The sequence below is a fragment of the Acipenser ruthenus genome, chromosome 20, assembly GCF_902713425.1.
Source record: "Acipenser ruthenus chromosome 20, fAciRut3.2 maternal haplotype, whole genome shotgun sequence".
Lineage (NCBI taxonomy): Eukaryota > Metazoa > Chordata > Actinopteri > Acipenseriformes > Acipenseridae > Acipenser > Acipenser ruthenus.
The window spans coordinates 25,305,571-25,317,656 of record NC_081208.1 but is presented as its reverse complement, the minus strand read 5'-3'; the positions used below and the strand labels follow the sequence as shown (position 1 = coordinate 25,317,656).

The following is a 12,086-nucleotide window of genomic DNA, read 5'->3' as shown; positions in this document are numbered from 1 at the left end:
AAAAAACACAACAAAAAAAAAACACACATTAACAAACATTCAAAAACAAGATGGGATACAGATACCACGACAGACACGAAATGCAATGCACATACATAGTAAAATATATATAATTTTAACAAGGTGCAAAGAAGCAGATTTTGAGAAAGATGGATAAAGAGAAATAGAAAAATATGGGACAAAAGAAAAGGAAAGTTGTGTTAGATCACTGAGATATACTGTCAAGCACAATGGGTGAGTTTCTACAGAGTGGTACAAGTCTCTACAGTACAGGAGATACACTAACACAGTACTTAATGTAAATGAGAATAAAGAACACAGAATGAATATGATTTGGAAATCATGACTCAGTAACATTGAAGTCAAAAAATGAGAATAAAAACCTCCAGCTGCCTGTACTTAGAAATTGAAATGGTGAACAGTGTGTTTGTGTTACTGGTTTTCTAACTAGTTCCTTGAGTACTTTGAAACATTCGTTTACAGCAAGCAAGTCACCCAAAGCCCTGCTGCCCCAAGCAAACGGCATGACATTCAACCACTTGTTTTGGTTGCAATATAATAGAAATGGCACATACTTTTCAAAGAGAGCATTTCAAATGACAAGAGAAAAGTTGTGCTATTAAGATTTAAAAGGACCCCTTAAAAAGCACCGTTTCAAAGCAAACCAAAACCCTAGACTGACATACTGTAGTGGAACACCTGTTAAATAGATATTTGGCGTTAAGCAAAAATAGACAGCGAAACACTGCATTTAACAAAAATAAGTATTTACATTTTCTGAAACCATAAATGAACCATAAAGAGGAAGCCTTGATTTATAAAAGTATTACAGTTGTCTTATCAGACAGAATTATGCTAAACAGAATAGTACCTGTAATATATTTAAGACAGTGCCTAGGCAGTTGTACACACAGAAGAGAATTTGTTTTTCTTGTGCATTCCGAGTCCCAACATCACTGTGCACCCACGGCCTCTTACCTGAATCTGAATCTTTCTGGTCTCCATTCGCTCCAACAGTAAATGGTAGTTTTCTTTTTGGAGCCTTCTCTTTCATCTCTTTTCCTCCATCACTTCGGTCCAACTTTGGAGTCTTGTTTAAAGAGACTTTATCTTTATCCTAGCAAAAACAAAGAAAATAAAACAATGGATATTAACATATTTTTAAATGCATCAACCAATAATAATAATAATAATAATAACAATAATAATATTATTATTATTATTATTATTATTATTATTATTATTATTATTATTATTATTAATAATAATGAGCAAATGGTCCAATAACGAGGGATGTTTCAATTTCTCCTTTGAACTAATATACTCCAGAAATTCAATGAGAATGAACAGCTGATTTCATCTTTTTTTTAAGCTTGACCTAATTTTATTTATTTATTTATTTTAAATGCGGGCAAATCATAATTGTTTATAAAAAATGTACCAGTGGAGCAGTATTTTAAAGTTAGCCTACCCATTATACAAACAAAACATGAAAGCTACAGTGTATCCTTGGTGCGGTCATGCCAGGTTCACCTCAAAACAAGATGTAGAGTAAATCAAGTACACCTGGGTAAATAAATATACATTAGAAGACCTGTGCAGTTAAGCTCAGCTAAAGTAGAAGTATTTTTCTTTGCAGCAAGACAAGAGAATCAGTGTTTTCCATGGAATACCTCTGCAACAAGGTCCTGTCTACCCAGAGAATTCCAGCAATTACAGGATGGAATTTCCTTTTGACGGTCCACCACAAACTGCTAGATCCCAGAAGAGAGCGAGCCCAAACCCTTTGCGGTCTTCTGAGTCTGAAAACACTCCTAGGAGTTAAAATATAGGTGTTTCCAGGTTGTTTCTCACTGTCTACATCCCTGATCTCTAAGGGCTAACCATAACCAACCCCTACCTTCAAAAGACAACATCTTATAATGTGTCCCTGTCATGTATAGGGACAAACCTGAAAGCACAATGTACAGCAGTTGTGTAGTTGAGGGTATACGCCAATACGCCAGCAGTGTGGAGTAGTGGCTAGGGCTCTGGCCTCTTGACCAGAAGGTTGTGGGTTCAATCCCCAGTGGGGGACACTGCTGTTGTACCCTTGAGCAAGGTACTTTACCTAGAGTGCTCCAGTAAAAACCCAACTGTATAAATGGGTAACTGTATGTAAAAATAATGTGATATCTGTATAATGTGAAATAATGTATAATGTGATAACTTGTAACAATTGTAAGTCGCCCTGGATAAGGGCGTCTGCTAAGAAATAAATAATAATAATAATAATAATAATAATAATAATAAACGGCATTTACCCACTTTTAAATTTGGGCAATATAGTGTTTACCCACTTCTCATATAAAGGATACAGAGTATACTCATTTCTACTCTCCTGTGATGTGCAAATACCAAGTTAAAGAGAAGATATTTTAACAGAGAGCAGGGGGGCGTGGCCACTGGACTGCGTGTTCTGTGTGTCTGTGTGTGTGTGTGTGTGTGTGTGTGTGTGTGTGTAAGTGAGAGTGTTCTGTGAATAGTTGTTTATGTTCTGTTAATGTTCTGTTGTTAGGCACACTGGACCTGCTAGTAGGCTTCATCCTAGCCCACAAAAGGACCCTCACAGAACTGTTCATGTGAAGCGCACCGTCGGGTCTGAACAACACCTGAGAGAGAAAGGACTGTATGGGGGCTCTGATTGGCTGAGGGCCAATGACAATGTATCTGTTCATGTTCAATATATCTCTGTTGAATTTATCTGTTCAAGTCCACCAAACAGGGGCGTTTACCCACTTTTTTTATTTACCACTACACCACTGATGTACAGGTATTGCAGCTGGAGTATTTCAAGTCAGGATAAAAAGGGGAAACATAGAAACAAAAAAGTCTGGAATCGGAATGATGTGAAAATCCCTGCCTGCCAGCAATAACTGCAGATGGGACTGAACGAATCTTAATTTCTTCATTATTAGACATGAATTAAAAGCAGTAGTAGTTAATAGTAATAATAATAATAAATATGCTATTCAATTGTGATCAAATAGCCTTTTTTTTCCTGTATGTATTTTACAGGCTATGAGTCCTAGCAGCAAGCTAGAAAGTGAGCTTCAGAAAATTGCAGGGTGTACCAAGAGTGGAGCTCTTTACAAATTACTGGCAGAGTGTGGCTTATTGCCCAAGAACAGTCATAAGACTATGATGTCACTGTGTGCACACAGCTCCTTTCCTGTTTTCCTGCGCTGTTATATCTAGTGAAACACACACACACAGTGAGAGCGCTGCATAACACGCTGCTCCAAACATGCTTACTGTCAACTGCCTCCCTGACCGACTACATTTACGTGTTCCCTAGCAACACCATAGCTCTATTCATGTCTGATGCAATCCAGCTCAGAACCTTACAACACAAGCTATTTAACAGTACTGCTGACATGACAAATTCCTAGACACTCAGACACAAAGCTCTGCAGGTTCCACAGCTGCAGCACGGCACAGGTATAGTCAATTAAAATATAATGTAACGTAGAAAAAACAAGCACGTTTGGAAAGCAGTTACTGTAAAATTCTCCATTTAACCTACATGAGTCCCAAGTTGAAAAAAAATAAAAATCACATTTGTAAACACGTTCTATTAGCAATTTATTGAAACAACCTGCAACCTGCTAAAATATTTTTGAGAAAATTGAAAATAAATCATTGTTTCTGTTGACTCCATGGAGTATTTACATTAAATTTACAATTAGGTGACAAGAAAAGAGCATAATTTGGAAGTTTGAAGAAATAAATACAACTTATTTCCTCCCCCTAATAGTGAACTTCTCTTTTCTATTGCTTGTGTTATTAATTAAAGCTGTTGCAATCAAGTAATTGACGCTCTAAATAAAACACTACCTCCTCTGCTGCAGTACAGATGGGAGATATGGCGAAAAGACTATGCTGAAGGATATGGCCCAAGCATATGGAATGAGGACTGGGAACCAAGGAATTGTGGAGCAGCTTTCTCTCTCTACAAGATTGTGTTTGCAGTCTCTAAGAAAACAGCAAACCTAGTGTAGTTTAGTGAGGGTTAATACAGAAACAGATACTTAACAGAGCAACATTCTTCTTAAATTATAACTTATATGTATTTTGATAGGTTGTACATACAAATAGTGTCATGTTTAGCAAACTGTAGCTTAGCTACAATGTTATTGCGTCATTAAAAACAGTGGATAATAACATAAGGAATAATGTACACCGAACTGTGCATTATAGGGCTGCAATTCCATTGAGGGTTTCTGGTGACATATACACAAAAGTTCTAGCTTGAGGAACTTATAAATGTCACAAGAAACAATAGATAGGATTATTGTGCATATTATTAGTTATAATTAGGGATTCTGATTTTTGGTTTTGACTGTTAAAACCTGATAAACTACTGAGTGGCAGCAAATTCCTACAATTCTATTGAAGGATTGTAACACGCTTACAAAATTTAAAATGAGATTACAAGAGGAGGGCTGTTCTTGCTCGTGAGATTTAAACCTATTATTACAGTTTGATAGGGAGTATTTACACGCTCGTTGAATTTAAAGCAGAATTGCGAATTGTGTCAAAATGTAAAAAAATGCATTAACACACAAAAAGGACCATAAGGATTTAGTTGTAGAAGACAGCAATGGAAATAAGGTACAATTGAAAAAGTGTGCAAGCACTGTCACGTTACGACACAATTGTGACAGAAAAAAATGAAAGTAACCGAAAATCTTTTCATACAGTACATAAAAAGTGAAAGTGAAATTAATAAAAACAGAACAGAAGCCCTAGTTATAATACATGGTGACGTAACATACAGAAAATGTAGAGCCGTGTTTACTTTTAACAATGACAGCATTGTGAACAACATTAGAAAAAAGAAATTAAAATTGCAGGCATGTGGTGGAGGAAATTTCTTCCTGTCTTCTGCAGACAACTTAAATCTGCAGGTCATTTGTGTTTGTTTTGGTATCAACAGTGTTTTGTTGTGTTCATGTGCTGGTGGCAGAGCTTGTTTTTAAAAACTGAGGTTAGCAGTTTTATCATTAACTTTATTAAACAAGTATCACGCCACCACCTAATCATATTATACACAGGTCTCGCGTCACCACCACGTATAAGACTATAAAATACTTAAGTTTATAGGGAAATTATTGTTCACCATGTATTACTATAATAATAATAATAATAATAATAATAATAATAATAATAATAATAATAATAATAATAATAATAATAATAATAATAATAATAAAAAAAAAAGAAGCTTCTTTCTCACCTTTTTCCCAGTTTGCTTCTCCACCATATCAGTGTTCGGTGGGAAATCATCCGACTGGGGTGTTTTAGAACCCCCACCCTTGGGCATCGTTCAGCCTTCGCTGTGCCAACCTCATTCACGCTTCCATCGCATCGTCATCAACGGTCTGCAACAGGAAGACATGTGGGTGTTCACTTTTACACATATAGCATTTTATTTTGTCATGATATACTATGTACATTTGATGAATAAAACTAAGATTACAGGTACATAACTTTGTGACCAAACTCTGGACACCCCCCCACCCCTCCAAAAAAAACCCCACACTGGTATTGTTCTGCATTCATGCATGCTTTATTCCTCTGCGCTTTTTTATTTCCGCTGTCATGCAGCAAGAGAAGCAGGCTCACGTGGAAACCACTTAAGAGGAACATAAATAAATGATATGTAGAGTTCCTGAATTCTCAGCGATAAAACATTTCATACTCTGCGTGGAGAGACTACAGGCAGCCTCTTTTTGAAATACCCCAGTAAACACAGGCACTCCAGACAACCACATGCCACACCCCCCTCTTCTGTGGCTCTCCTAATCAAAGACAGCTATTTATATCTGAAATCCAGTAACACAATGCAAATGTAATACTTCTCGCTCCTGCATATGGGGAAACTGAAGCACAGTTTGCTTTAAGCAATTCATCTCAGGTGACAAAAGGGTCATGTCTTGAGAAATTCAGGCCCAATGCTCCAATTAAGAAGCCTACCAAAGATTCTGGAAATATTTTAAAAGCTGTTTAGAGAAAACAAAAACAGAAAAGGTATAGTAGATACAGTGCCTTGCATAAGTATTCACCCCCCTTGGACTTTTCTACATTTTGTAGTGTTACAACCTGGAATTCAAATGGATTTAATTGGGATTTTTACCATTTGATTTACACAACATACTTAACACTTTGAAGGTGCAAAATATTTTTTATTGTGACACAAAAGTTAATTAAACAAAAAAAAAAAAAAGACATTTGTTGGTTGCATAAGTATTCACCCCTGAGTCAATACTTGGTAGAAGCACCTTTGGCAGCAATTACAGCTGTGAGTCTTTTTGGGTAAGTTTCTACCAGCTTTGCACATCTGGATCCTGCAATTTTTGCCCATTCTTCTTGGCAAAATTGCTCAAGATCTGTCAAGTTAGATGGGGACCGTTGGTGAACAGCAATTTTCAAGTCTTGCCACAGATTCTCAATCAGATTGAGGTCTGGGCTTTGTCTTAGAGTGGCCCAGTCATTCAGGTTATTGTTTTTAAACCACTCCAGTATAGCTTTGGCTGTTTGTTTAGGGTCATTGTCCTGCTGGAAGGTGAACCTCTGCCCCAGTCCCAGGTCTCTTGCAGACTGAAACAGGTTTTCCTCTAGAATTTCCCTGTATTTGGCTCCATCCATCTTGCTCTCAATCCTGACCAGTTTCCCAGTCCCTGCCAATGAAAAGCATCCCCATAACATGATGCTGCCACCACCATGCTTAACCGTGGGGATGGTGTTCTCAGGGTGATGAGCAGTGTTGGCTTTGCGCCACACATAGCGTTTTGCGCCAAGGCCAAAAAGTTCAATTTTGGTCTCATCAGACCAGAGAACCTTTTTCCACGTTTGCTGTCTCCCGCATGCCTTTTGGCAAAATCCAAAACGGGATTTGATATGTTTTTTTTTCAGCAATGGCTTTCTTCTCGCCACCCTTCCATAAAGCCCAGCTTCGTCGGACCACAGATAAAGATGATCCTGGAGTGCAATGAATTCCCCAAGAAGCTCACTAGTAAGGAGAAAGTGGCTTGGAACAGCTTTGTCGCAGTGGTTCGGGGCTTCCTGGGCAATAACAAGGCTGAAAACTATGTGGAGCTGGTTGAGACTCTGGTGAAGAACTACGGCACAATGGGCTGTAGGATGTCCCTCAAAGTCCATATCCTTGATGCTCATCTTGATAAATTCAAGGAGAACATGGGAGCGTACTTGGAGGAGCAAGGCGAGCGCTTCCACCAGGATATACTGGACTTTGAACGCCGCTACCAAGGACAGTATAACGAGAACATGATGGGAGACTACATTTGGGGGCTGATTTGTGAAAGTGATTTACAGTATAATCGTAAATCTCGAAAAACTACTCACTTCTAAATCTTTTGTAGTCATTTTTGTATTACTTTAGTATAAATACATGTTAATTTGGATTCATATGTTGTTTTTTTTCTGACTTTATGTGAACGAAGACACAAATTCACCCGTTTTCTCATTGGAAATATGTAAATTTCAAAATATCACTGTCCTGGTCACAAAAGCAAAGTTTGTGGGGAATAATAGCCATTTTCTATACTTTTGAGGCATAAGCAATTAGGAAATAACACTTACTACCCAGGAACCAAAAAGAAAATTGTTACACGGTGTTATGTGACTTCTGAAGGCAATTGGTTGCACCAGAGCTTATTTAGGGGTGTCACAGCAAAGGGGGTGAATACTTATGCAGTCAAGACTTTAGTTTTTTATTTGTAAATAATTTTGAAAAATATGTAGATTTTTTTCCCCACTTCGACATTATGGACTATTTTGTATAGATCAGTGACAAAAAATCCTAATTAAATCAATTTTTAATTTCAGGTTGTAACACTACAAAATGTGGAAAAGTCCAAGGGGGGTGAATACTTATGCAAGGCACTGTATTTGATCAAACATACTAAAACATGTTCTGTACATGCCTTTCCAAGGGAAAACAGTACCTAAACTACTGTATCATTCATGCACATAATATTCAGATTTAAATACGGGGATGGGAAATATTACCACCACACATTCACCTCCCCTTTAGGCACATGTGGGCTTGCTTTTATACCATTTAAAACAATTACAGTAAAGAAACACCCACACACATTCTAGGGGGTTTTGCTTACTGTAGAGCAGTAGATTTAGAATGTCCACATTGTTTTTCAAACTGTCTGCAGTTCCTTTTGAGCTGCACAAGCATTTTCTGCTGAATCTCCATGGGAGCACCCAATTATTCTCACTTGAGCAGGCCGTCAATTTGATACTGCTCATACAAGCACCCATACAGACTGTTTTATTTGGTTTGTGCCTATGAATTGTTAAAATATGATCAAATGTTATTTACTGCTGTATTCCACAGTACTGCTTTAACTCATTCACCTCGGTGAGTGACTGGAGGTGCTCTTCATTTGAGTCACGTTGTACGCGGTGAGGCGTCCTCTGAACAGTGACATTCCTCCCAATGGACGCGTACAGCCACCTATACATTTGCGCTGTTTCAGAAAAATGTAGCAAGTCTGAAGTGGTGTTTTTGTTTGATCACTTTCGTGACCAGCAAAGTCAGAACACGTGTTGTGTATAGCAGTCATACAGTGTCCATGGACCATTCATAAAACAAAACAGTGCTCAAGGTATCATGCCGGTTTTTTTTACCTAGAATTGTATATCACTTAGATGTGATATTTTTGGGTGAAACCATATGTAACGGACATTACAAACACACAAAATGTTCCAAACATTAGCTACAAACTGTGTAAGAATCTTTCTGTATAGTATAGGAGGCTTGTTTCCAGTTATGATAACACCAAAATTTAAACCTAATGCAGTCATTAAAGGCTGATATTGACTAATTAGCACTGTGACTGACGTTATTCAAAAACACAGATTTTCCAGTTAGAATTGTGTGAATTGGAAACTTATATAATGATCAATCATATGTTTGAGTACCTCTGATTGTCTAATATATATATATATAAAAAAATACTGTAAATTCTGAAAGAAATATATTTAACTGGTGATAATTAGTTGACCGTGACAGACGTTACATCAAACCAAAAGAAAAGACTAAATAGTTTTTTGGTTTACATTTATACTTGGCCAATAAGAGAGGTCTCACTGAAATTTTTACCCGGAGTTTGGCAGCTAATATCATCACCTATATAAAAGTTTTGCATGGCATTGATAGTTATGACTGGTAATCTATTTCTGTGATAAACTTTCACTTGCTTTGAAAGAAACCCATCTTCAGCTACTTTTCTGATGACTGCTTTTCGCTTTCGTGGGCTTTTTGGCAACAATCTTTTCACTTTATTAACAGCCTTTCCAAATGACTGTGGAGAGAGGAATGATGTACGAGGACCAGTCTGTTCTGTCACACTCTCACTGGCACGTTTTTTTTTCTCTATACTTGTTAACTCTCATTCAGGTTTGTTCACGTTCCTTTGCCTTACTCCCTGCAATTTCCCTGTGCTCTCTCCAACCATTTTTGTTCTCTCTGGATTAGTCCTCAGACTTTCCTAGATAGTCTCTTTCTTTCTGCTGCAGACTTTACCATTCTGTTTACTCTGCAATTTAACATATAACCATTAGAATAGCCATTTAAAAATACTTGCTGTGGAGAACTTTATTTTAAATAAAGTATCACCCACATAAAATGTTTCTCTGAAAGCCTTCACCAACTATTATCTTATTAATATTAAAATTAATCTAAAGTCATTAAGTCTCTCAAGAATCTACCAAAAACTTAAATGCATGTCAAATGTATGTTTAAAAAAAAAAAAAAAAAAAAAAAAAAAACACACTATTTGAAAGCTGATTATAATCTTGCCTCTATTAAAAACTTCTGGCTTCATAAACCATGCTTGCACCATGCTCCTGTACCAAAGTTCCTGGTTTTAAGTCACATGACTTGTTCAAAGTCTTTTTAAAAGTTTAACACTAGGTGGCAGCACATAAAATGCAATGTAACGTCCGTCGCGTAACATCAGTCACAGCAAAATAATGTATTAATAACATCCAAAAACGTAAAGAAATGTACCGATCTTACAGTGCCCACAAATGTGCTTAGCATTTAAAAATGCAAGTGTTTATCTGCCAGACTTTAGCTGCAATAAAACCTTTTGTGAGTAGATCAGAACAAGTGTTCCTGTGTTCAAGGATTCTGCTGTTTTCACTGTTACCTTTGGTTAAAATTGTTACAAAAGATAAAACGAAGGAGTAATCTTTGTGCAGCCCTTTCTAATAGTTTAAATCATTTTTCATGTTTACCATAAAACTGTAAAAGCCTCCATCTGTGTAGACCAACTTTTCTGTTTATGGGTTTGAAGTAGTTTGCATGTTTAGATATATTTTTCACCAGGAAAATCCATTGAAAGGGCATCGGCAGCAATGTTAACATTCTAAATCCACATGGCTAAGCTGAATGAGTTTAGGGAAACCTCATTGAGATGCTAGGTACAATCACGACTGCCCTGGGACAGAGACAGGTCACACCTTTCATACTGTGCAATCCCTTGTTGAACAATAACCAGGGAGATAATTCTAATAAAAGGATCAGAAATTACATTACAAAAATGAAAATCTAGATGGGAAGGCCAACATGCGTATGATTGATAAACCACTAACAGAGTAAAAATGCATAATATATGTAAACTGCAACAGCAATGAATGAAGAACCAAACTGGGGTTATTGATCATTCCAGTAATGGCGAGCAAAAAAGAAATGCTGCTAATATAGTATTGATTACTAATGAGCGAGACAAAAATGTATGTCTCCAAGTCATTTTTCAACCTCCTCCCCCCCGAAAGGCATCCCTAATACACAAAATTAAGCTTGCATAATGTGGAACACTACATAATAATTTGAGACATAATTTATGAACAGTACATATGTTTTTGAGATACTAGCACTTGACAGTGGCATTGTATTACAAGCTCTCAGAATATCTTCATTCCACCTACTGTACCAGTAAGTGTACTGAGCACCCACGCAAGCAAGCATCTCTCATAGAGCTTACTCCCATGCCGCCTGCACTCTGGGAGGGATTTCACAGTTTTAAAATAGATCTGGTGTACTACAGCAAATGGACACAAGTACCTTTTCAAGAAGCAAGCAGGGGTCAGTTCTGGGAGAGCAAATTAAGCTACTGTAGTTCGATATATCTGTTGTTAACTTCCGCAGCTTTGCCTTTACTGATTGACTTGTACCCTCAACGCTGGAGTATCACTAACCATATACCAGGATGGCTTCTCAGTCAAAACAACAAGTCAGTGCATTACACACAGCTGAATGCAAGAGTATGTATGAGTAAACAGGGGGAGCAACGCCACTGCAGTTACACAAAACCCAGATCACACAACACAAAATATAACTGGCTGTAGTTTTTAGCTGGATGGAACAGCTCAACATCAAATCCAGAGCATATTACTGTAAAAGCTACTCCAATTTCTCATTAAGCAGCCCATTCCCATCTACTGTTTCACCTCCCACAACACATTACGTACATTTAATACTGAAGACCCACAGCAAGTGTTTAGTGTGCAAATAAAGTGCTGCAGAATCTAGACTGGCCTACTGTACTCCAGTATCTAGGCAACAGGACCCAGATCAGCTTTACAGCTCATGACCTGTGTTAATTAATTGTATTTGTCGCTTTTGTACATATGTGCAAAAAATCTAATAGCTGGCATGAAAGTAAATTCTGATCATGATAAGCACAACAGCAAGAACAGCTTTTTTTTTTTGGGGGGGGGGGGGGGGGGAGATGCACTTTTCCTGCTTATTCAGTGCATCAATATTGTACTACTGTAGCATGGGGATAACCAATACAGTTTATTTCATAAAACTCCATTCGGGCTCCTGCCCTTCACAACTTTGTTTTACAGCAAGAACCTACAGTAGCTAAGTAACTTTTTTACAAAACAAATATACAGGCCCAATGCCCAGACTTCTTGATTTTGTCAAACAACCATTTACAGATGGTTGACTATCCATTTCCCCATCATCTAGAGAAGTATGGAAAAGTGTAATTTGA

The 12,086-nt window shown here is 37.4% G+C and overlaps 1 protein-coding gene across 2 annotated transcripts in view; it reads right to left on the bottom strand.

The window, feature by feature from the left end:
- The window catches only part of ankrd11 (ankyrin repeat domain 11), an 80,451-nt gene that overhangs the window by 20,535 nt on the left and 47,830 nt on the right, over positions 1 to 12,086 (bottom strand). For both annotated transcript variants that reach the window (XM_058993733.1, XM_034042354.3), the window contains exons 3-4: positions 5,279 to 5,423; positions 979 to 1,117 (exon numbers count right to left, since the gene is read on the bottom strand). In XM_058993733.1, the coding sequence (XP_058849716.1) occupies positions 979 to 1,117; positions 5,279 to 5,365 (226 nt within the window). In that variant the 5' untranslated portion in view covers positions 5,366 to 5,423. The remainder of the gene's footprint in view (positions 1 to 978; positions 1,118 to 5,278; positions 5,424 to 12,086) is intronic.